The sequence below is a fragment of the Onychostoma macrolepis genome, chromosome 01 (genome assembly GCF_012432095.1).
Source record: "Onychostoma macrolepis isolate SWU-2019 chromosome 01, ASM1243209v1, whole genome shotgun sequence".
Lineage (NCBI taxonomy): Eukaryota > Metazoa > Chordata > Actinopteri > Cypriniformes > Cyprinidae > Onychostoma > Onychostoma macrolepis.
The window spans coordinates 45,826,090-45,853,487 of record NC_081155.1 but is presented as its reverse complement, the minus strand read 5'-3'; the positions used below and the strand labels follow the sequence as shown (position 1 = coordinate 45,853,487).

At 33.4% G+C, this 27,398-nt stretch overlaps 1 protein-coding gene across 3 annotated transcripts; it reads right to left on the bottom strand.

Moving 5' to 3' along the window:
- Positions 1-373: 373 nt before the first annotated feature.
- Positions 374-26,923, bottom strand: gart (phosphoribosylglycinamide formyltransferase). 3 transcript variants are annotated; one of them, XM_058777169.1, is made up of 22 exons: positions 26,764-26,923; positions 24,379-24,528; positions 24,139-24,234; positions 23,190-23,364; positions 20,619-20,730; positions 19,808-19,876; positions 19,612-19,737; positions 18,492-18,579; positions 17,203-17,288; positions 16,374-16,542; positions 15,179-15,413; positions 12,587-12,681; positions 10,918-11,027; positions 10,639-10,837; positions 8,675-8,926; positions 7,160-7,312; positions 6,411-6,614; positions 5,073-5,225; positions 4,873-5,003; positions 3,608-3,749; positions 2,660-2,775; positions 374-1,338 (listed from the first exon to the last, which is right to left on the bottom strand). In XM_058777169.1, the coding sequence occupies exons 2-22, from the start codon at positions 24,521-24,523 to the stop codon at positions 1,141-1,143; spliced, it is 3,054 nt and encodes a 1,017-aa protein (XP_058633152.1). In that variant the 5' UTR covers positions 24,524-24,528; positions 26,764-26,923; the 3' UTR covers positions 374-1,140. The 3 variants fall into 3 exon arrangements, with proteins under 3 accessions (XP_058633152.1, XP_058633160.1, XP_058633168.1); XM_058777177.1 differs by having other exon boundaries at positions 24,379-24,531; positions 26,764-26,916; XM_058777185.1 differs by lacking the exons at positions 374-1,338; positions 2,660-2,775; positions 3,608-3,749; ... (3 more) ...; positions 7,160-7,312; positions 8,675-8,926 and having other exon boundaries at positions 10,631-10,837.
- Between the last annotated feature and the right edge of the window lie 475 nt (positions 26,924-27,398).

Genomic DNA, 27,398 nt, shown 5'->3' with positions numbered 1-27,398 from the left:
TTCACTCAGTGGAATACACATATACATATATATATATATATATATATGTGTGTGTGTGCGCGTGTATATATATATATATATGTGTGTGTGTGTATATATATAAAACTTTGAACTGAACTTTCTTCAAAACTTGGATGAATTAATCTTTTTTTTTTTATGCCTTAAATTGAAAGTATGTATATTGAAAGATGTGAATATTAATATTTACATTAGATTATTAATGAGGGTGATACAGTGACACTTTCAAATTGTTGAACAAAAAAAATGCTGACGTCTAAACAGGTGTATGCAAATTAATATATCAATTAATAACCTTGGAATTAACAGCAGGTCTTTATTTAAAGAAAATAAACAGGATTTCTGGACCAAGGCAGCGAGTGGTTAAATATTTTAATGATTATATATTGTGAATAAGATTGAGTCAGTGATTTATTATTTATAAATATTTGTCCTTAATGGCACTTCAGTTGTTCATCTGACAGTGATAGAGTCCTGTGAACAATCCCTGAACACTTACGGATAATATGCAATCTTTGCGAATCAAAACCATTTATATTGGGTTATGTTGTAATATTTTGTTTTTGTGTTTAGAACCCCCTTGATGTCACATCTCAAGGGGCTATCCTTTCAATAAAATTCAATTATATTTCTGTAATGCACTTTGTATTTAGGTTTCTGCTTGATAAATGATCTCAGGGGCTTGTGTACTACATGATACCATGTTTAATGTCATCTGATGTGCTTGAAAGCCTCTATAAATCTGCTGTTCATAAACGAGCGAGAACAATGTAATAATACAAACGATCAGGTTTGTCAGAGCAGAGCAAGTTTAATGCCAAGAGCAAATACCGATCTAGTTCTGTTACATGCAGAGAAAGAAGCTCATCATCTACATCTCCAATAACTCTATTCCTCAACAGAGAATCTGATTAATACGGCTCAGGATCCTGCACTAGAACATTATAAGGAATGCATTTCTGGAATGATTGGATCTGGATCTGAACTGAAGTACACTAGTGTTATAATAAGCGTTTATATATATATATATATATATATATATATATATATATATATATATATATATATATATATATATATATATATATATATATATATATATATATATATATGTGTGTGTGCTTATCCCTGAGCGCTCTGGCTCCACACGATCCTCCCGTCGTCTCGCAGCTTCACCGCGCCGCTGGCCACCAGCTCTAGGGCTGCTGGGAAAGCGTGATGCTCCGCCTCCCGGATGCGTTCTGATAGGCTGTCCTCGGTGTCAGTCACCAGGATGGGAACCGCCTCCTGGACGACGATCGCTCCTGCATCCACTTCCTCCTGCAAAACCAGTCAAATTCACCATCATATTTCACTCCTGGCTTATGATCTTTAATCAAAAATAAATAAATAAATAAAATTCATGTCAAGTGAACTAATATTATTGATTGGATCAAAAATACAGCAGTCAAGGAAATATTTCAATGCATTGCATTACATTTAATAAAGTACTAAAACAAGGAAAAATAAATAAATTATAAAACCAAAAATGGTAAAACTAATACATTTTATTTAAAAATATTAACATTCAATGCAGTAGATGGCTTTTAGCATTTTCTGGATCGAGACGGAAAATTCCACGTTTGGCAGGGAAAGAGTTAATAAAACCCAAATAAAAAAATAAATAATTTTTATAGTTTTCTCTCTTCATCTTCATTTCTCATTTTTGTTTAGTTTATCTTGAAGTACTAAAAAAACTAAAAATAAAACAAAACTAAAAATGTAATGAATTCATAAGAACTATGGGCATGGTATTTAATGCTATATTTATTTGTGTGTTGTATGCTGGTCTATTATTGTGGCGTCTCTGATTCAGATTAATCCATGAAAAAAAATCATGTAAAACAAATAAACTGTGGATTTGTCAGAATGAGACAACAATCATTAAAAAAATGGCACCAGGGTTATTATAGCTGACTAAAACTAAAACCATTTAAAAAATATATAAATAAAATAAAAAAATTGTTACTTGAAATGAAAAACTAACTATAAAATATAATAAAATATAAAAAGGTTAAACATTTCAGCTAGTTGTCAAAGCAATATTTTTTATTTTATTTTATTTTTTTAAGTAGTTTAACCTGAAGTACTAAAATAACTCAAATTAAAAACTAAATCCAATTAAAATGCACAACAAAATTACTAAAACTTCAACTGAAAACAAAAATATTTAACTAAAATAAATTCAAATTTAAAACACTTAACAAAAATTCTAACAGTGTGTCAGTGATGGTAAAATGAGACTGACCATTTAAAAAAATATATATAAATAATAATAAAAAAAAAAAAAATTAATTGTTACTTGAAATTAAAAACATTAACTATAAAATATAATAAAATATAAAAAAGGTTAAATATTTCAGCTAGATGCCAAAAGCAACATTTCTCTCTTTTTTACTTTTTAAAGTAGTTTAACCTGAAATACTAAAATGAAATAAACTAAATCTAATAAAAAATACATAATGACAAATGCACAACAAAATTACTAAAACTTCAACTGAAATTAAAGCGAAAACAAAAATATTTGACTAAAATAAATTCAAATGTAAAACACTAACAAACGTTTCTAACAGTGTGTGAGTGAAGGTGAACTGAGACGGACCGCCACGAAGTGCACCGTGCATCCGGTGACTCTGACTCCGGCCTGAAGAGCCTGTTTCTGAGCGTTCACTCCTCTGAAGGACGGCAGCAGCGACGGGTGAATGTTCAGCATCTTCCCTGATCAAAGACACCATTCACATCATACCATCAAATCATGCTTTAATATACAACTGTTTCAGATAGAAATCATGTCATTATTGCTTCTAAATAAATACATTTCTTCAGTTTTTCTGAAAGAAATAAAAAAAAAAATAGAAGTTCAATATTCGAAAATAAAAAAGGTAAAAAATATTTTTAATTGATTTAAAAAAATAAATAAATAATTGTTTTTCTTTCCTCAACGGTGGTATTTTAAGATCATTAAGGTGTTATAGTTGTATTAATATTTTTAATGGAGTCTTAGTAATTCATTATAATTTTGGTACATTTTATTAATTTTGATGGTGTTTTTTTGTTTTGTTTTTTCATTAGTTTGTGTCATTTTAAAATGTTGACAACTAGCTGACTATGTTCTATTTTATTTGTTAATATTTATTTAGTCATTTAGCAAACACTTTATCCAAAGTATTGGATAAATATATTTAATGAGTATAAATAATACATAAATATGAATAATTATATTATAAACAATAATAATAATAATAATAAGTAATATTTTATTTCAAAAATAATATATATATATATATATTTATATTTTTTTTTTTTTTTTTTTTTTAATGGTTTTAATTTTATTACTATATGTGATCATCATCGTATGATGATGGTCCTCTACCACTTGGCGTCCTGCCAGTTCTTTAATGACATCATTCTGCAGGAAGTGACATCATTTTGGAGGGAAATCAATAGGTATTCTCAGTGTATCTGATGGTTGTTTTAGTTGGTGTGTGTCAATCAAATGAAATAAACAGCAGAGAATGAACCTCAGGTTGTCATGTATTCTAACACTCACCGCTCCACTTCTTGACGAAGTTTCCCGTCAGGATCCGCATGAAGCCGGCCAGACAAACCAGCTCCACACCGAACTCCTCCAGGACTTTATCGATGGTGCCGTCGAACTCGGCTCTGCTGCCGTACAGCTTATGATCCACCACCTGACCCCAAAAACAACAACAACACTCTTATTCACTCTTCTGTGTGTGTGTGTGTGTTTCTGTATTATGAATGAATGAATGCATGCTTTCTGTTTTATACCACAGTGTTTATTTTAATATTGAGATATTATTACAGTTTTATTTGTCCAGTTTCTGTTTTCACTTTTAATTCAATGTTAGTTAAAGTAGTAGTTTGTAATTTTTATCACTTTTTAAAAAAATATACATTTCATTTAGCTTTTCTTTTTTTTCCAGTTTTAGTTATTTTAGTACTTAAACTTATTTAATTTAATTCTGGCAACATTTGTATTTTTTATTATTATTTTTTTTAAATCGAATATTTATTTTATTTCAGTTACATGAAACCCGTTTTTAACAGTTTTAGAGTGCATTAACAGCAGTGATATTATATTTTGTAGTTTTCATTTTAATTTTAGTTTAAACTTTAAGAATTTTTACTTTTTAAAGAAAATGTCTATATAAATTTTATTACAATTCATTTATTTGTTTTAGTTTATCTACTTTTAGTTATTTTAGTACATCGCGTTAATCTAAATGAAAATGAGAAACGTTGCCCTGGCAACTAGCTGAAATAAAATAAGTTATAACAGTGCACATTTAATTTATTCCAAGTATTGAAAATGTTTTATTCATTTGTTGATTTATTTTTGTGGTTTTAATTGTAGTTAATTATAATAACCCTGCATCTGACTGAAGTTTAGAAAAATTACTCTAGAGGGCAGCATTTTGCTAAATACATGCACTATATTATATACTTTAAGAATTACATTAAATATTGAAGACCATATAAATGTTCATATTTCAACAACGAACTGGTCAAAACAATTATATATATAAAAAAAAAAAAAAAACGATTTAAAAAAATGGGCTTATGTGCAATTTAAATTTAATTTTATATTATTATGTGTTATTTATTTTCAAGTTTACATTACTTTTTTACTGTTTAAACATGAATTAATAAATTAATGAATACATAAATGGACTCATTTAATTGATTATTTTTAATTATTTAAGATGATTCGGTTTATTTAATTATTAAATAATTTTTGTTTTCCGTCTCAATGAAAACTTGAATTAGGGTTTGAGTGTATTTGAGACAGACCCGCGTCTGAATGCCGGCCAGAGCGGCTCTCTTCAGTCCCGCGACGGCCGGTCTGTTGGAGATGACCAGCACGATCTCGGCCGAACTCGAGGGTTTCTTCGCCTGCTCCATCAGCGCCTGCAGGTTTGTTCCTGTCAGACAGCAGAGCGTCAGAGATCACGTCTGTATTCACGTGTGTGTGATTCACAGCCGATACGCACCGGTTCCTGAGATCAGGACGGCGACTCTGGTCCTCCGGCGCGAGGCCTGTTCTCCGTGATCCGCTCCGTTCTGCAGAGCGCCGGTGTCCGGCGGGCGACTCGGACTGTCCTTTATACTCCGCTCCAGGTTCCTGATCAGCACCGCCGCGGCTCCTGGACGCACACAAACACTATATTAGTCTAATGTTGGTTCATTAACATTGCACTGCATGCTCCTTTAGTCTTAATGCATTTGCAAAGAACATGAATACATGCATACATATCATGCAAATAACAAATCTAAGCTGAGGTCCAGCTTGAGTCAGTCTGACCACAATATAATTTCACACCACAATAAAGCAGAAATAAATAAAATGTTATTTTGCTTGAAAGAAAATTAAGATTTATTTGCATTCATTATAATGTTGTTTTAAACATTTTAAATATTTATTTTCAAATTTAAATACAAAAATAATGAAAAAAATTAAATGATAGAAATACAATTTCTCTCTCCCTCTCTCGCTCTCTATAAACATTTTTGTTTGTCATAATTGTTATAATTTTTTTTGCTATATATTAAAAAATATATATACACAAAATCATTATAAATAATTTAATTTTATAAATATAATTATATTAATAATAATATTTGTGTATAGCAAAAGTTATAGCGCTTAATAAACAAATAAAAAAAATTATATAAATGATTACAGAGAGTTTAGTGCTTAGTTATGACAGAAATATTAAAATCTTATGCAAATAAAATTCCATAAAAAAATTTCATAACTTTTTTTTTTTTTTTAAAGGCTCCATGCAAAATATTTATAATAATCAGAATTATTTATAATTAGCATTACTGAATGTAGGTTTTTGTGTGTCCAGCCAGGATGCATGTATTTATGTATGTAGTCAAATACTGATTGATTGGGCATTACAGTAATAAGATTTTTAGGGTAAAATAATTTGCTATTTAACCCCCAAAGCACTGTGCTTACACGTCGAGAATAAAACAAATACGAAAAAAAAAAAAAGTCTTACTAGTTTAAGAGTAAAATGTCCTTACACTTACACAAAAAATGCATACACAATTAAATATATCACTTATAAATGATTAAATACAAAATTAATATTAGTTATTAAAATTGATGTGGTTTGGAACTGGTAAAATGTGCTTGGAAAAAAAATTTGACCAGAATATCAACGTGCCTAATAATTATGCACACAGTGTAAAATTGAAAAGCAAAAAAAAAAAAAAATTGTAAAAAGGTTTTTTGGACTTAATTGACTTTGATTGTCTGTATGCAGTCTGTATGTTTATGCTGCAGTATGGCGGTGAATGCAGACGTCTGCGTGTCTCACCGGGGGGTCTGTGGGCGAGTGAACCCACGATCCAGGCCTCCTCCTGGGCCTGCAGCAGCCGCAGCACCCGCTGGGCGTCCGGTTTACTGACCACCAGCACAGCGCCCAGACCGCAGTTAAACGTGCGGCTCATCTCGTCCAGCGACAGACCGCCCTCCTGCTGCAGCCACCAGAACACGGGCGGGATCCTCCAGCGGCACGCGTCTGAAACATTTCAATATTAACGTGCATTTCAGGTACTGCAGCACAAAAGCAGTCATAAGCAGCACAGCTATATTTGTAGCAATAGCCAACAATACATTGTATGGGTCAAAATTATCCATTTTGCTTTTATGCCAAAAATCATTAAGATATTAAGATCATGTTCCATGAAGATATTTAGTAACTTTCATACCATAAATATATCAAAACTTAATTTTTGATTAGTAATATGCATTGCTAAGAACTTCATTTGATCAACTTTAAAAGTGATTTTTCTCAATATTTAGATTTTTTTTGCACCCTCAGATTCCAGATTTTCAAATAGTTGCATCTCAGACAAATATTGTCCGATCCTAACAAACCATACATCAATGGAAAGATTATTTATTCAGAAATCTATATAAATCTCAATTTTGAAAAATTGACCCTTATGACTGTCAATCACAAAAAGCGCGTATATCAGCTAGAGATGTAAACTCTGATCAAGTGCTGCGTGTCTAAGCTCTTCCTCACTGAATGATCAGAGTTAATCAGCGGATGTTGCTCACCCAGCTCCGCGGCCAGCTCTGGAGGCAGAACGCGAGGGATGTTCTCCAGGAGTCCTCCTCCGGTGATGTGAGCGTAGGCCTTCACGGCTCCGCTGCGCAGGATCGGCTGGAGCAGGCGGCTGTAGATCTTGGTGGGAGTCAGCAGAGCTTCACCTGCGAAGCAGAGCGCGAGGACCAAACAACAGTGTTCATTCTGGCAGACATTTTTAATTTAGTCTTAGTCCGGTCTCAAATGTACATTTTAGTTATTATCATATTTGTCTCCCTGGAGCACAAAAGCAGTCATAAGCTAGCACGGGTATATTTGTAGCAATAGCCAACAATACATTGTATGGGTCAAAATTATACATTTTTCTGTTATGCCAAAAATCATTAGGATATTAAGATCATGTTCCATGAAGATATTTTGTACATTTCCTACCGTAAATATATCAAAACTTCATTTTTGATTAGTAATATGCATTGCTAAGAACTTCATTTGAACAACTTTAAAAGTGATTTCTCAATATTTAGATTTTTTCACTATTAGCTGCACGGTTTGTGTTTGTTCTTCATACTCGGATTGAAAATATATTTCTCTGAAAAAAGTCACTTTCTTCTGTGTTTTGTTATTATATAACACTGCTTCCATTTGTTTTTACTTCCTAAACGTTTTTGGACACATATATAGTGTTAGTAAATTAAATAGACCTGTTTTTCACTGAAAAGCACCTTCAACAATATTGTAATAAATGGCTATAACTTGCTTGGGGTACCTTGTCCAGCTTTTGTTGAGTCAAGTTTTTATTAAACTATTAAAATTTATTTTTGTCGTGAGAAATTTACTTTAACATTTCATGTATTGCATTTTCAACAGTGAGCACAAATCAATAGAATGTGGAGTTTATTTACCTCATTTAGTGTACTGATTTATTTTAGGCTATTTATTATATAAATTAATAAAGACTTATGCACTCTCTCCATCTACATTATGAAAACTGGTAAAACAAACAAAAAATATTATAACTAGTAACTAGTAAAGTAACGCATTACTTTTTCATTTAGAAGGAAATATCCGAGTTAATTTTTCCAATAAGTGACTCCAGTTACTGTGTTTCTCATGTGTTGAGTGACAATCCAATGTCTTTGCTACTGACCTTCGATGATCAAATTCAACCACACTAAGCAAAAATGACATGTGTGTTTGATTTGAGTTATTCCTGCGTCATATTCTTCATGTGATTAGTTTGAGCGGCGCCCTCTACTGTACAGACGTGAATCTACATTTCCTTCAGTCTGAGGCACATTCACTTCACTTTTGGTGTGAAAGGGATTCTACTTTTGTAAAAAGAACTTTTTATATTAAAAACAAACAAGCAAGCCCTGCCCAGATTTAAAAAGTAACTCAAAAGTACCGTAACGCATTACTTTCCATAAAAAGTAACTAACGTAATCAGTTACTTTTTTAGGGAGTAACGCAATATCGTAATGCATTACTTTTAAAAGTAGGTTTCCTCAGAACTCAGGCAGACGTACCGACGGTCTGTCCGGGGCGTCCGAACGGCGCGGGCGAGTCGAGCCGCAGGCCGCTGCGCTGCAGGATCTGACGCACCAGACTGAAGCCGTTGCTGTGAAGACCGGACGAGGCGACACCGATCAGAAGATCGCCCTCCGCGATGTCCTTGAGTCTGGGCAGAACTGCTCCTCGCTCCACGGCTCCGACACAGAAACCAGCCAGATCGTACTCACCGGGGCCGTAAACACCCGGCATCTCCGCCGTCTCACCGCCTCCACACACACACACACACACACACACACAGTTATTACAGTAGCACTGAGATACTATTATAGTATCTGTTACCATTTAAATTTTTGTCATTGTAGTATGCGTGTGTGTATATAATTATTAGTGCTGTCAATCGATTAATCGTGATTAATCGCATCCAAAATAAAAGTTTGTGTTTACATAATGTGTGTGTGTACTGTGTATATTTATTATGTATATATAAATACACACACATACAGTATATATTTTGAAAATTTTTACATAAAAAAAGGCACACCTTAAGAAAAAATTTGCTATTCACTGCACCTAAAATGTATAATTGCAGAAAAAATATATACACTCAAGTTGTTTATTTTGTTTAAAAACCTTATAAATGTATGAGGTGGCACACATGGTATTAATTTTTGTTCAATAAATATACTGTCATTGAAATGTGTTAATATAAAAAAATATATATTTTAAAATACAGAAACAAAATTATTTTAATTAGTAAAGATTCTGAAAGCATTGAAGGAGATCCAATAATAATTTAATATATATTTACAGTAGTAACAAATGATATTTTATTATATGATATGATTAATATCATTTTTGAAATATGATGGTTTCATTATAAACATGGTGATAATCTCTAATATGGACACCCAACATAATAAATGATATTTACCATCTGAATCTAACCATGTCAACAAATGGAAAAGTCAGCCATCTATTAATTATCATGTTAATTACTGCGCCTTTAGCCCCAACAGCAGGGGCGCTTTTTACCCCAAATACCATACTTTTACATATTTCGTTATTTAAAAACTGTTGCTTTATCTTAAACAAAACTGAAAATAGTTAAGAAGACCTTTGTCTCAAAATATATGCATTAATTTTAGTGATTCTCATTTGCTGCTTAAATCTACAACACTTTAAAAAACATAAAATATTAGATCAAGTAAGCACAATCAACTTCGCGCTGCTGTGTGCGATCGCGTCAAAGATCAGACAAATATACACGTGCACCTTGAAAAGCGGATGTTTTGGAAAGTGCTACGCCACGTTTTTGTGCCACCTAGTGGTTTAGATGAAAATAATATCAAAGGCGCCTTTTACCCGTTATACCCTATCGTTTATATATTTATAGTCTTATATTTTATATTATATATATATATATATATATATATATATATATATATATATATATATATATATATATATATAAACTTTTAAATATATACACATGCATGTGTTTGTATTTATATATACACATAATAAATATATTATACACATAATAAATACAGTATACACTCATATATTATTTAAACAAAACTTTTATTTAAAAAGGCTTTTAGAAATCAGTATAACCGTTAAATCAAATTCAATAACATTAAATCCCAAGCGTGACTCATTTTTGTAAATAAGATCTTATTAAGTGCTATTTTAATTTGACTGCAAAAAATTACGTATTTCTTTAATTTAACAAAACATGACAAACTGCATATAACATATATATGCAGGCTTGCTATCAAAATACGTATTTGTTGCTCAAATTAATGTAAAAAAAACTAATTTGAGTGATTAATGTCTAAATCTAAGTAAAAACAATTTTGCCTGCGTTGATTTCTGTTTGCATTTTATTATACGATTAATTTTCTTTTTAAAAAGAAGAGCTGTAAAGAACTGCAGTCATGTTTTGATTTCCAGCATGGATGTGTTGTGTGTTACTGACCTAGCAGAGCGCATCCAGCCGTCTGACAGGCATCTGCGATGCCGGCGATCACAGACGACGCGACTCTGACGTCCAGACGGCCGCAGGAGAAGTAGTCGAGGAAGAAGAGCGGTTCGGCTCCCTGAGCGAGGACGTCGTTCACACACATGGCCACCAGATCCTGACCCAGAGAGCCGTGGACGCCGCTCGCCTGAGCCACCTGTCAGACAAAAGCAGCACCGCTTCACCGTGATGTTCCAGCGCCACTGAAGCCAAAGTGAAACCAAGCGCTCGTCATACCTTCAGTTTGGTTCCCACTCCGTCTGTCCCGGACACCAGGATGGGATCCGTGAATCCTGCGGCTTTCAGATCGAAGAGGCCAGCAAAGCCGCCGAGCTCCGCGTTACAGCCTAGAACACAGACGCAGAGAAACACCATCAGAACCACACACACACACACACACACACACACACGATCCAGCAGTGCTTAGAAAAACCGCATGTCAAAGTTCAGGAGAAACACTCGCATTTAAGTGTTTTTAACCCACTAAACTCTCCTCTCGTGACATAAACAGGTTTGAAAGCGCATTTTAATTTGGCAAAGCATGCTGCATACATTACCTTCTAAACAATGTTAATATAAATATTAATTGGAAATAAAATAAGTTGAATTACGAAAATCACCAAAACTAAATCTGAAATAAATAAATAAATAAAATCTATATATTCAAAATATTAATACTATTCAAAGTATAAAGTACATTAAAATACTGTGTATATAAATGATAAACAAAGCAATATTAATATTTGTTGCTCAAACAAACAAAATAAATAAAAATTAAATAAATAAAAACTTTTTAAAGTAATAAACGTCCTCAGAGTGAGTCCAGAAGTGAAGCTGAAAACAATAAATCTCATGTCTGGAGCACTTTTTTGTATATAACAGTGTAATTTTGATGGTCAAATCAAACAAATTATATATATGTTTTTGCAATTAAATTAAAACAAAGCGTGACTTTTGAATAAATGCACACAAAACAATATTAATATAAAGTATTAGAGGAAAAAGTGTAAATTCAACTTTATTGAATTAATTAAAAACAAAAATAACAGTTTAATTTTTGGTAATTTTGTTATGTGCGTTTGGCATTTTAATTAGTTTGTTTATATTCAGCTGATAAAATTTAAATTAAAGAAACTTTAAAAAAAAAAAAAAAATGATTAAAATTAAAATGAAACTGAAAAATAAAATGAAAAATGAAAATATGAAGAAAAAAAATCCCAACTCAAAATATCATCAAACATGATAAAAGTACTGTATAATAAAAATAAACAAAAAATTGTATACTTGCTCAAATTGACGAACAAAAACTAAAAAACAATTAATAAAATTATTTTAGTGTCCTCGTCCAGAAGCATAAATCATACCGAGAGCAAAATCACAAAATGAAGCCAAAAACATTTTTGCATGAATATGTTTGCATTTGATTATGCTATTTATTTTGCATTGTTTCTTTGTCTGTCTCATGGTGAATTCTACTTTTAGATCACTACAAAAATAAATTAAATAATAATTCAAATTTTTAGGACTCATGTTAACAAACAAAACAATATTAATATTTGCCACTCAAATCAGAGACATGATAAACGTGAAATGAGTGAGATGACAGGAGTTTTTTGACCCACTAAACTCTCCTATCGTGCGATAAACAGGTTTGAAAGTGCTGTCTGTAGTTTGTGTGATGAGCTAATCGACAGCATGATTGATGCTGTAACACGAGATCAAGCTTTGAACTCAGAAACGTCCTGTGAGAAAAATCAGCCTCAAAGAACTGCGCAAAGTTCACAGGTTTCTTGAAGTGAACGGGGAGATTAATCAGCCATCAATCATCAGTTCTTGAGAAAAGAGCGGCGGTTATAACACCAAATAAAAGGAAAGTGTTATATCAGCCTCATCAGAGAGGACAGACCTGGACGAGCCGTGGCTTTGGCCAGAGGTTTGATCAGATCCACCAGTCTGTTCCCCGCTGCGATGTCCACACCGCTGTCCTTATACGTCAGTCCTCTAACAGACAGACACAAAACATGCCATTCACTGCTAAAACTAGCACCGATAAAGCTGAAATATAACAAAACATGACTATTACATGAAATTATACAAATACATAAAATTATACTTTCATCATTTATTTAGAAATTATAAATATTACACTGGAAACTGAAATAAGTTTAAGTTGAACTAAATTCACTAAAACTCAAATGAACACTAAATAGAAATATTTAAAAAAAAAATAATAAAAAAAATGACAAGTTACTTGATCACTAAAACTTTAAAAATGACAAACTACAATTAAATGGAAAAATGAGCATATAAAAATATTACTATCCAATGAGTTTATTTTTATATGCTAATTTTTCATATTAATTACTGATATTCTTAATTAATATTTTATTAATATCCAGTATGTTTAAAGTATTAAAAATATTAGTAATTAAAATAAAAAATTGCATATTAAAAGTATGACATTTTAATAAGTACTAAATAAAAATATTAGTAATTAAAATGAAAAAAAAAAAGTTAGCATAAAAGTATTAAATAAATAAAAATAGTATTAATTAAAAATGCATAGGGTAGGGTGTTCTATGCAGTTGCTAGGGTAGGGTGTTCCATGTGGTTGCTAGGGTAGGGTGTTTGGGGCAGTTGCTAAGGTAGGCTGTTCTGGGCAGTTGCTAAGGTAGGGTGTTCTAGGTAGTTGCTAGGGTAGGGTGTTTAGGGCGGTTGCTAGGGTAGGGTGTTCTGGGTGGTTGTGGCACAAAAGTGATCTGAACAAACTCCTAACTCTAAACCAGATCAGTAGTACTAGAGATGCTTGACTTGCAGACCATGCTACTACAACCCAAATTCCAGAAATGTTGGGACGTTTTTTAAACTAAAAGACTTTCAAATCACATGAGCCAATATTTTATTCACAATAGAACATAGAGAACATAACAAATGTTTAAACTGAGAAATTTTACAATTTTATGCACAAAATGTGTAGCATCTCCTTTTCTTTTCAAAACAGTTTGAAGACGTCTGGGCATTGAGGTTATGAGTTTCTGGAGTATTGGTGTTGGAATTTGGTTCCATTCTTGCCTGATACAGGTTTCCAGCTGCTGAAGAGTTTGTGGTCGTCTTTGATGTATTTTTCGTTTAATGATGAGCCAAATGTTCTCTATAGGTGAAAGATCTGGACTGCAGGCACGCCAATTCAGCACCCGGACTCTTTTACTACGAAGCCATGCTGTAATAGCTGCAGTATGTGGTTTTTCATTGTCTTGCTGAAATACACGTCGTCTGGAGGGGAGCATATGTTGCTCTAAAACCTTTATATACCTTTCAGCATTTATAGTGCCTTCCAAAACATGCAAGCTACCCATACCGTATGCACTTATGCACCCCCATACCATCAGAGATGCTGGCTTTTGAAATGAACGCTGATAACACGCTGGAAGGTCTCCCTCCTCTTTAGCCCGAAGGACACGGCGTCCGTGATTTCCAACAAGAATGTCAAATTTGGACTCTGACCATAGAACACTTTTCGACTTTGAAACAGTCCATTTTAAATGAGCCTTGGCCCACAGGACACGACGGCGCTTCTGGACCATGTTCACATATGGCTTCCTTTTTGCATGATAGAGCTTTAGTTGGCATCTGCAGATGGCACGGCAGCTTGTGTTTACCGACAGTGGTTTCTGGAAGTATTCCTGGGCCCATTTAGTAATGTCAATGACAGAATCATGCCGATGAGTGATGCAGTGTCATCTGAGGGCCCGAAGACCACGGGCATACAACAAAGGACTTCGGCCTTGTCCTTACACACAGAGATTTCTCCAGTTTCTCTGAATTTTTTGATGATGTTATGCACTGTAGATGATGAGATTTGCAGAGCCTTTGCAATTTGACGTTGAGGAACGTTGTTTCTAAAGTATTCCACAATCTTTTTATGCACTCTTTCACAGATTGGAGAGCCTCTGCCCATCTTTACTTCTGAGAGACTCTGCCTCTCTAAGACATCCCTTTTATAGCTAATCACGTTACAGACCTGATGCCAATTAACTTAATTAGTTGCTAGATGTTCTCCCAGCTGAATCTTTTCAAAATTTCTTGCTTTTTCAGCCCTTTGTTGCCCCCGTCCCAACTTTTTTGAGACCTGTAGCAGGCATCAAATTTGAAATGAGCTCATTTAGTGGATAAGTGTGTAAAATTTCTCAGTTTAAACATTTATGTTATCTATGTTCTGTTGTGAATAAAATATTGGCTCATGTGATTTGAAAGTCTTTTAGTTCTCATTTTATTCAAATTTAAAAAACGTCCCAACAATTCCGTAATTCGGGTTGTAAATGAAGACAGAATACTGTATTTATGATTTTGTTTATTAGAAATATGTAAACAAATCAGAAATAACACTGATATCAAAGGTGAATTGTTTAGTACACATCAACATTCAAACACATAGTTAGTTAGTGTTCTGCGGTGTCCTGCAGTGTTAACCGGTTAGTGTTAGTTAGCGCTCACACACCTGCTGTGGTTGAGGTAAGCGATGGCGCGGTGGCCGATGTCTCGGCGGTAAATTGCGTCTGGGAAGCTAATCAAAGTCACTCCTTCGTTAGCGCTGCGCAAGGCGCTCTCGAGGGTGGGCCGGACCGCAGTCACCGTCAGGACACGCCCACCGCTCGTCATAACCCCACCCCCTTCCTTCAGCGCAGTGCCGGCGTGAAACACCTGAATGCCCATCTCCGACACCTGAGACAAACCTGAGGAAACCGCAAACGATTATTCACAAGCACAGATAAAATCCCTTGTGACCCTCATGACTGCGGGTCACCTGATTATCAAATAAAAACTGATCAGATCATTTGACAATTTTGTTCAGAATGTTAAAACCCCAAGCACGAAAAAAGAAATATTTTTTAAAATGTTTTTAATGTTTTATTGTAATTATTATAATTATTTTTAAAAATATATATTTATTTAAAAACAAAAATAATGGATTAATCGATTATTAATAATCATAACAAAAATAATAAATTAACTTAAATTAAAAGCAAAACATATATATTGTTAAAAATATTAAAAATAGTATTTAATAATATATTATAGTAATTATAATTATTCTAAAACCCAAGCAAGAAAATGTATTTGTTAAAAGACACATTTAATAATATTTTATAATAATTATTCTTTAAAACACATGCATTTATTAAAAAATAATGGCTTGATGAATAATTAATAATAATAATAAGATAAAACTCAAGCAAAAATATATATTTGTTAAAAATATTTTAAATATGTAATAATACATTATAGCAATTATAATTTTTCTAACCCCAAACAAGGAAAATATATTTGTTAGAGAACACATATTTAATAAAATGTTGTAGTAATTACTATAATTATCCAGGGAAAAATAAATACATTTATTTGAAAAAATTAATTGATTAATGTATAATTAATAATAATAATAATAATAATAATAATAATAATGATGAAAGCTATATAACTTGATATTATTTTATAATATATTATATTATATTATATTATATTATATTATGCTAGACTCTTATTTTTAAATGTCAATGCTTTATTTCGAGCTGCTCATTCAAAGAAATGATAATTAAGATTTTGCTTAACATATTCAAGACTTTTTATGTATTTAGGATTCTTTAAGGACATGTGGGGATGCTGATACAGATATATTTTTCACGTAAACGCACCGGTGATCTCCAGACCCTTCTTGTATGAGGCTGGATATCCTCCGCTGGCCATGACCACCGTGACGGCCGCGCTGTCCTGCAGCCACTGCACCGGACTCAAACTCAGCTCCGTCTGCAGAGTCTTCATCAACACCTCGTACAAATCAGACTCCAGCAGCGGCATCAGCACCTGAGAGACACGGACAAATCACAACAACAGCCACATTACACCTGCTGATGACCTGAGAACTGATCCAGGTCACAAACAAAACAGGAATAAGAGTTATAGTAATTTCTAGAATATATTTAGATTATATACAACATATTACAGTATATTATTTTTAAGATTAGAAAAAAAATAAATAAATAAAAATGTTAAAAAAAAAAAAAAATATATATATATATATATATATATATATATATATATATATATATATATATATATATATATATATATATATATATATAAAAATTTAATTTACAATATCGAATTATTTTATTAATTATAATTATTTTATTTTATGGCTTGGTGTTTGAACAACAACAAAAAAAAAGTTTTAAAAGTAAGTCGCTTTGGATAAAAGCGTCTGCTAAATGAATAAATGTGAATGTAAAAAAATCAATTTGAAAATGTCATTGTAAAAGTAATTGTGTGTCACACGGAGCATGAGAGAGTAAATGAGGACTCTTTGACTGAACCCCTGTAATCGACTTGTTTTCTTGTACAGCATGTCATTAAATCAGTAGCTGTGTTATTTTATGATTCCGGTGTGACTTTGCCTCAAGGATCAACATGTCAAAATCAGGCATTATCAAATCAAACGGATGATTTCCAGAGAACTGATCTCACCTGACACTCGGGGTCACCGAAGCGGCAGTTAAACTCCAGGACCTTCGGTCCCTCTGTAGTCAACATCAGACCCGCGTATAAAACACCTGCAATCACATCCAAGACCAGCAATGACTGACTGATGATAATAACAATCACAATCAGAACATCACGTTCATTTCTCTTCGAGTTCTCATGTTCTTTTCAAGGAATCCGTGACTGATCAAACTCACACATCAATCACTCACGACAGATGCTCTTTCTATGCAATCACAGGAACAGATGACATACATGTGTCTGTTTCTTACACACACTTACTGAATGACTTCTGAAGACATGAAACAGTGCACGAGATATATATATATATATATATATATATATATATATATATATATATATATATATATATATATATATATAAAAATGTTAAAACTCCATGCAAAAAAATATATATATTTGTTAAACTATAAAAAACGTATTATTTAATAATATATTACCAATTGTATATATATAGGCTGTCAATCGATTAAACTATTTAATCGTGATTAATCGCATGACTGTCATGAGTTAACTCGTGATTAATTGCAACTTAATCACACATTTTTATTTGTTCTAAATGTACCTTTAATACTTTTCAACTTTTTAATACTCAAATGTATTTGACAAATATGGATGCTTTATGCAAAAGTATGTTTATTATTAGTGAAACCATAGTCAACAGAGCATGAAGAGTAGACATGTTTCAAAGGTCATAGATGTTTTTCAGAGAACTTGTTCATGTCTATTAGACACGTGAAAAAAGAAATACCAGATTCCCATTACTTCTCTTTCTGTGCACGGAGCAATTTACTGACACAAACCGGTTTACATTTTTGCACGACAGGAACATGCTGAACATGCTGTACATTTATTACTATATTTGTTTGCCTTTCTGTTCGCACATACTGTATTTTGATGCAGCTAAATTCTCAATAAAACTGTTTTCACTGATATATTTAACTGTTTCTGTTGTCAGACAACGGGATGCATATGAAATAGTGACTGAAACGCAACCCATTAAGACTAAATAACCAGTTCTCCTTTCCAAGATGTTAATCTGCACAAAAATCCTGATAAATCAAGCCGCCGTCTGATAAAATCAAATAGGCTACACATAAGATATACTCTAAACTATCAATCAGAGACAGAAGGCATGCAGTAGACTGTGAACAGCAGAGTTTGATCATGATGATCATTCAGATATGCTTAAGCAGGTTTATAGGGTTAATCTGAGGTTAAGTGTACTTAGTGTGTGTTTGTGTCAATCTCACCCACATACGGCGTTCCCTCTTCTCTCATGCCGTCCACCGTCTTCTGAAGAACCGATCTCTTGATCTCCTGCAGAACTTCCTCTGAAACCTTCACACACACACACACACACACACTTTAATAACGTCACTAAACACAGGACCCTATGAACATATACATAATTTCTTCCCAAATTGTTGGAAATATATAGAAAGAAATATATTTATGCATTTATTTTTTCAGGAATTCGTTTTAATGGCTAAATTAAATTTTAATAATCAAAAAGCATGTCAATTTAATTTAAATAATGGAACATATACAATTTAACAACATTTTATTAAGAGTTTAACAAAAATTACATTATATTAGGGCCCTATTAAACCTTTTTTTTTTTTTTTTTCAAATTCCATTTTTTTCCATTTGAATATTTCTGTATACCATTATAATGGCGTAATTAATAATGAATTTATGATTTAATACAAATTTAATATGAAAAATGGTGGTAATCAAAAGAAGAATTGTAAATTTCATCAAATGAAAATTCAACAATTAATTTTATTTTCTGGTAAACAAAGTGCTGCATAAAAGGGATATTCTTAAAAAAAAGTGTTTAAAAATTAAGCTTAAATGAAAAATAAGTTTAAATAAAAATCTTAAATGTATTATTATTATTATTACTTGAGAAAGAAGCATATTATATTTATAATATAATGTATAAATTCATAACTTAATTTGTTCACTAATTAATTTAATTTATATATTAATGTAATGTATTTACAAATAATTAATTGTTATAATTTTATTTTATATAATATATTTATAACATTAATTATAATCAATAATTCTAATTTTTATTTATTAACATTTAAATTGCTTTTAAAATGTAAAAAAGTTGTTTTTTTAAATATTGTGTTATATTTATAATATAATTTTATTTATAATATGTAATATATATTCTGTCACAATTTCTTCAAGTTAAATCAAACTTTTATTTTGACAGGTTGTGGTGAAGATCTTTGAGTTTCTGTGTGTATCTGATACTAGGTTTTCTTGATTAAACAGTAAGATGCTCATGAAGGGAGTATAAAAATGCAACAGGCCACAAGTGATAATTGACCCGTGAGATGTATGGGGCGTGTTGACCTGTGGTGTGGGGCAGTAGGCGCCCATCCCGCCCGTGTTCGGCCCCTGGTCTCCGTCCAGCAGACGCTTGTGATCTTGCGCCGGTGGCATCGGTGACACTGTGACGCCGTCACTGAAACACAAACACTGAGAACAGACGAGACGCTCAGTGCCTTCTGATCACCTGAGACGCTCGTTAACATCAGGAAATACTTACAGAGACTTCCTCTCCTTCCAGCAGCTCCTCAACCACCACAGTTTCACCCGCAGAACCAAACGCCTTATCCTGGAACATCAGAAAAACTAAGAGATTAATGCTTTCATTCATCAAGAATGTTATAAAAGATTTCTATTTCAAATAAATGCTGTTCTTTTGAACTTTCTATTCATCTGCGAATCCTGAAAAATAAAATGTATCACAGTTTCCACAAAAATATTGTGCAGCACGACTGTTTTCAACATTGATAATAATCAGAAATGTTTCTTGATCAGCAAATCAGCATATTAGAATGATTTCTGAAGGATCGTGTGACACTAAAGAGTGTAATAATGCTGAAAATTCAGCTTTGATCACAGAAATAAATTACATTTTAACAGATATTCACATAGAAAACAGCTATTTTAAATTTGATTAACATTTCACAATTTTTACTGTATTTTTGATTAAATAAATGCAGCTCTTTTGAGCAGAAGAGTCTTTCAAAAACATAAAATCAGAATTATTCCAAAAAGTTAGGAATGATTAAATAATCAAAAGTGTCACTTATTACACACAAATTGTTACATATTCAGTAAAGAGTTTGAACTGTATATTTAAGGAGTTACAGAGCAGTAATCTCTAATGCATTACTTTGACTCGCCTGAAATCTTTATACTGTTTTTTTGTCCTCAGCAAGCCGCGTCTCTGCGCTTTGAATCAGTGAATTATTTTGTGAACCGTGAAACATTCAAGGACGCATTACATTCTTTCAAAGAGACACAAACAGAACTGCGGTGAAAATATAACCATCAGCGAGACGCTGACTGACCTTCATGATGTCCAGAACCGCCTGACAGGCCTCGTGTTTATCCCGAGCGACTACAACTCCCTTCCCAGCCGCCAGACCGCTGGCCTTCACCACCAGAGCGGGAAACTCGGCACTGAACGAACACAAACACACGTCAGCAATGAGATTTTACATGCATGTTAAAATGTGCTTTTATTATGAGCTGCATTCGTTTGCTGCTACAGAGAAATAACATATATGCCTCATATATAGGGTTGGGTATCGTTTGAATTTTATCGATTCCTAGTTTCGATTCCAATAAGATCAAAAAAATCCAATATTAAAAAAATTAAGTCAAACATTTAGATGTCACACATTTATTGTGTCTTTTTCCAAAGCATTCTGTTGCTGCTGAATAACATGAGCAAAAATCAGCAGCCTACAGAACACTAAGGTCAACAAAAGGAACTTTTGCCTAGGCTTTTAACAAAAATACCACAGCTAAAACAACTACACTAATATACATTTGAAATATTAAAGTGTTAAAAGACAAGTAAACAGTCAGTAATAAAATAGGGACAAACAAAACAATTAGCAATAGCATAAATAAATACAACTGAACCAATTTCCAGGTACAGAAACTGTAATCAAAAGTTTAGAAACACTGCATAGTTTTCTTTTCATAAATAAAATATAGATTATAGATGTTTTTTTGTTGTTGTTCTTTGATAAACATTATTGACAAGCAGTGCTTTTATTAGGCTGCTATCTCTTTAACACCGACTGCACGCAGATCTAAAATACTTTACACGTGCGTTTTCTTTCTCATCTGTTTACGTTCACTTAAGGCAAAAAAACGGTTGTGTTTATGATGATATAATGACGTAGTTTTCTGCATACTGGTCAATAAATATGAAAGTCAGTCAGTTCTGGCCCGGAACGATCTTTTCTGCAGTGAAATGCACAGAACGGTTCGAGAACGCTTAAAATCGCTTTAAATCACATAAAAATGTGAACGCAGGAATCGTTAAACAGAATCGAAATGCACACGTCTTATCGTATACCTGGTTCTTGGAAATTTTGAATCGGTTTTAAAATGGATCCGGTTTTCGAAACTCAACCCTATAACAAGCTAAAAATAAGCTAAATCATGTTAAAACATGCTATCGATGAATTTATTTTAACAACATGCTAATCATGCTGACAACATGTTAAAACATGCTACCAAAATATGTTAGATCATGCTAACAATATGCTAGAAACAAGGAAACATGTTAATTATTGTAACAATATGCTAAATCATGCTAATATGCTAACAACATGCTAACATGTTAATCATGCTAAAACATGCTAACCATGTTAAAACATGCTAGCAACATGTTAATAACGCTAGAAACCGGCTAGCAAACTTGTTAACATGTTAAATATTGCTAACACCATGCAAGAAACATGCTACGGTAACAAAATGCTAATAATGCTAACATGCTACCAACATTCTAATCATGCTAAAAACGTGGTAGTGACATGCTAGAAACACGATGAGCAACATGTTAAGAACATGCAAATAACATGCTAACAACATGGTAATCATGTTAAAACATGGTAGCAAAACACGCTACAGCATGTTAATGCTAATCATGCTAACGACATGCTAATCTTGGTAAAAACATGCTAATCATGTTAGAAATGTGCTAAATCATGTGAGCAACATGTTAACAATGTGCTAGCAAATGGTAATTATGCTAGAAACATGCTGGCAACGCGCTAATGCTAAAACATGTTAACAGCATGTTTTTTCAAGCCAACCTAAAGTTTGTCTTGACAAACATTTTTGTCTAGTTATAAGTTGCATTTAGGGATGTAACGATTCAGCGCAAGCCGGTTGAAAATCGATTCAAATAGGTGATGATTTAAATCGGTTGAGATGCTCAACAAATCGCGATACAATAGGAGTTTATATGAATGTATCTCTGAGGGGAACTGATTGTCTTTAGAAATGTGGTATTTTCTTTTCATCTTAACTCTGAACGATGCATATTAAAGTGGAGTTCATAAGCGCAGCTCTGCTTTGTTTACAGCAGTAAACACTGTATCATTGCTGTTCATAAGCGCCACCTGCTGGCAGAAAGTGAATCCAATGTTTCCTTCAGATATATTTTATGTAGTAGAGTTTCATAAAACTAAAGTCAGACCATTCTGTTTTTGCTTCAAATTTCGAAATTATACAGTCTAATTTAGATTAAAAACTGCTTATGCTGCATGTACGCTGCATCATTGTTTGGATGATGATTAAAATGCAGTGGTTGCCTCTCATTTTAAATGGAAAGAGCACAGATGAGCCTTAGTTTGTTTATATGAAGAGGTTTATTTTATTTGTGTAACTTGCTTATTTGATTTGGGGTTTGTTTTAAAATTTTAATTTAGTTTTGTTATATTTCAATTTCACAAAGAAACGTGCAGCAATAGCCAAGGACACCTTCTCATTTACTGTATAATGTCTTCAATCTCATTTTGTAAAAAAAAAAAAAAAAGTCGTGAGAAAATCTAATCGTGAGTTGAGTGAATCGTTACATCCCTAGTTGCATTCGTTTGCTGCATGTTGCAGGCGCTTACCCTCGGATGTATCTGCAGGCGTCCTCTGGGTCGGTGAAGGAGCTCCAGCGCGCCGTGGGAATGTTGTGACGGTCCATGAAGGATTTGGAGAAACTCTTACTGGCCTCCAGCTGCGCCGCCTTCGCAGACGGGCCAAAACACAACACTCCGGCGGCCATCAGGTCATCCACTATACCTGAGAGACGGTCAGCACGCAGACTCAGTCAGCAGGAAAATCTTCCTGCTTAAAGCTCACATTTGTGCTCAAACATCTGCACAAAAGTACATATACTGTACAAATATTAAATAGACAATCTATTAGCAAACATCATCTAAATCAACATTTCGCAGATGTTTTCACTAGATAGTTATGGTTACCACACACAGTTATAGTTACTATAGAAATTATAACTAAATCAACATTTATCAATTTGTGAAATATTTTATTATAAAATTATTCAATAATATCACATTATTTGTTATGTATAGTATTATTTTTAAAGTACATTTTTTGTGTTTAATTTTGTTCTATTACTTATAATTTGTTTTATTATGAGTTAGTTAATACTTATATTAAATATTTTATTATTATTATTCTATAATTAGTGTTAGTATAGAAACTATAACTAAATCAACATTTAGCAGATGTTTTCACAACATGTTACTTCCAAGGAGGCCACAGGACGACTCAGTGTTTAAATGAATAAATTATTATTAATATATTAAAATAATCAAACTCTACTCGTAAAATGGATGTAAACTGAAATAGGTAATATTTTTTCCCTCTCAGGAAGAAAAGTTTTACTAAAGAACATGCAACTTTAGACTGCGTGTGAACTTGCTCTCTTTCAGGCGTTTATCAGACAGTTGCACACAAATATGATCAGTTAATCTGAAAATATGAAAAACTAAATGCAATAAATGTCACAAAGGCAGTCTTTCATCATTCATCAGACAAAGTGTCTCTTACCAGCAGCCAGAGGAACTTCTGGACCAACAACCACGAGCCCCACGTTATGATCCTTACAATACTGAGCTAAAATCACATGATTGCTCACAGACACCTCTGGAAAAAGAAGATTAAAAAAATATTATAAATATTAGAACAAGCCTTCATGCACACACAAAGTCTGAACGTGCATTAAGCGTATTTTTAAATGCATACTGTTCACTTATTTTTATTCGTAAGGAAAGTGTGACTAGCGCTGACCGGAGTTGGAGATCTTCCCGTTGTTGGCGGTTCCTGCGTTACCGGGAGCCACGAGCACCTGCTGAACGTGCGGCGACTGCGCTAACCTCCACGCTAGCGCATGTTCCCGTCCGCCGCCGCCGATGACCAGCACGCACTCCGCCATCACGTCTGCTGGACAAACACGGAGACATCACGATAAACACACAACTCCACGCATGACTACTGACGCAAACATGAAATAAATGCCACAATTTAGCCTAGTGATATATAGCTATAGTGTCGAAAAAATTCATTTATCCATTCCAATAAGTAAACTAATAGAAAACTAAAAAGTAAATCATTTTAAATAACAATTTTAAACAAGATACAGTATGTAAATGTTCTGAAGAAAATGGGAGTGGGAGTTGGTAGGGTGTTCAGGGTGGTTACTAGTGCATTGTATTTGGTTGCTAGGGTGTTGACAGCAGTTGCTAGGGTGTTGCTAGAGTATTCTGGGTTGTTGCTAGAGCATTGCTATGTGGTTACTAGTCAGTTTTGGGTAGTTGCTAGGGTGGTAACTAGGGCATTGCATTTGGTGCTCGGGTGTTGACAGGCAGATGCTAGGGTGTTGCTAGGGCATTGCTATGAGGTTGCTAGGCAGTTGCTAGAGTATTCTGGGTGGTTACTAAGGCATTGTATTTGGTTGCTAGGGTGTTCACAGGCAGTTGCCACAGCATTGCTTTGTGGTTGCCAGGCAGTTTCTATGGTGTTCTGTGTGGTTGCTAAGGCATTGTTATCTGGTTGCTAAGCAGTTGCTAGATTATTTTGACAGGATGCTAGGACATTGCTAGGCAGTTTCTATGGTGTTCTGGGTGGTTGCTGGGCAGTTTTGTGTGATTGCTAGTGTGCTGCTAGGACGTTGTGTTGCTAGTGTGTTCTGGTGGTTGCTAGGTTAGTTAATAAAAATACAAAATTCTTAGCCATTAAATAATATTAGATACAGATACAGATTTTATCCATAATGTAGATATTTAATAATGTAGAAATCAAAAAGAAGGTTAATAAATGCTTCAGAAATATTTTTCATTGTTAGTTAATGTTAACTAATGGAGTTAACTAATGTAAATAAATATTACTTTACTTTAAAGTGTTACCAAATAATTGTAATGAAAAATAAATAAATAGTTCTGCTAACACGTCTGCTAACTGTCTCCAAGCAGACGTGTTTAATGTCCAATAGCGATAATCTCTGATATATTAGCCTCTATCCCACAAAATGTCACTATCTGCATGCTAAATTGTTTTTATTTCTTCTGAAGAGGTGGTTTAATTGCATGAAGTGTTTGACCTATAATAGGATGCAGTGATGCAAAGTTTGATCCCATCTATCACCGCTGACCTTTCAGTGATGCTGTAAGACCTTAAATCCCAACACACATAAACGTCCAGCAGCATCAAGCAGCACATCCATAAACAAAGACAGAAGCGCTGCAACACTGAAATCCTGATGCATGTGCTCAATGCATTACATTTGCATGAAAAATACCATTAATTGACTTTGAAAAAAACATACAGAAACATTGAAACACCATGCACACGAAATGCAAAAAAAAACATGGTGCATGTGCACAAACCATTGCATTTCATTTGCATGGAAAATACAATCAGTTAAACAAGACTGATGATCAACTGAGACTGTTTTAGTTGAACTTTGCCTTCAAAACCCACTGACAGGATTCCTCATGTTGAGTAACAACAGTGGATGCTGATAACTGATGATCAAATCAATCAAACACACTGAACAAACAATCACAGTCAGAAAGTTAACTAGTAGCACATGAGTGGCCCACATCACGAGATTCAGGGTTTGCTGCTCATTTACTACTATGAAAGTATTTAAGTGCATCGTCTGAACAGTAAATGCATATGCATGCATAATAATGCATTAGATCGCTATATTCATGTGCCTGAGTGTGAGCAATTAGCATGCATGAACATGTTTTACTGTTCTGAGATTTTCAGGCAAAACCTTTATATAAGAAAAACTGTGGTTGTACTATGGTACATTGATATGGTTGTAAGATTCAGATTTACATGCTACTGAAAGGTATTATCAAAGTGCATGTGCCATAATATTATAAACATGTCCAAAACTACTACTTCAATGGTATTGACCATACAAACAAAATAATACCACAGTACAACTGTTCAAAAACCTGTGTAGTACCGTGGCAAAAAGTGTAAAACTTTCGTAAATGCACAATCATGCAAACATTCTGAGCAGAAATAAAGATGCAACAGGTAAGTTAGCAAAAACAATGAGTGAGTTTGATAAACTTTATGGGAATTATCCTTCAAGTCTTTCATGCAACTAGTTAGTTGACCATGCATTCGTTGTTTCTATAGGTGTACTTGCTGACTTACGTGATTTCTGATGAACAGCGGGCTACAGTCGGGATCCTGTGATGTTCTGGTCGTGAATGATGGACAGAAGACCAGCGTGTGTTTCCCACCACAAACCACGTGCACTGCCTGGTAATTCACATGCTACATGTTCGATTCGCGAAATGATTCATTCTTTTGAATCAGCTCTTTTTTTATGTTTTGGTTAAATCGAATCGAAAAATGAGGTGGGATCATAAAACCAGCATTATTTCATACAATATGTGTACTTTAAACAAAAACATAGTGATAAACAGCAGTATTTAATAAATATTTAATTTGAACTGAAGCGAGCTGTTCGATTGAATCGATTCGCTCGAAGTGAATCGGACTTCTTGACGCTGTACTTCACAAACACGTTACACAAAGAGCGAATTTAAGTAAAATTCATAGGAATTCAGTGATGGAAATGTTAAGTTAATGTATAATGTAAAGGTTAGGAGTTTAAGCTTTTTTATATACTCTTCAAGTTTCTGTTTGAAGATTGATGTTTCACTTTTATCAACTTCCTGTCGGGGGTCGTGGAGAATTATGGGAAATGTAGTTTCTTATTAATATATATAGTCCTGGAATCTTTGAGGAATTTCCTACATAGGTTTCCTACTGACATTTTAAAT

Bases quoted from the DNA above. Each gene is read 5' to 3' on its own strand.
- gart (XM_058777169.1), bottom strand. From the start codon at position 24,523: ATGGCGGAGTGCGTGCTGGTCATCGGCGGCGGCGGACGGGAACATGCG. The intron at 5,004-5,072 runs GTGCGTATCGGC...GCTGTCTGACAG, and splicing joins CGTCCTGATCTCAGGAACCG to GAACAAACCTGCAGGCGCTG. The intron at 3,750-4,872 runs GTCTGTCTCAAA...TTTTGGGGTCAG, and splicing joins TGGCCGGCATTCAGACGCGG to GTGGTGGATCATAAGCTGTA.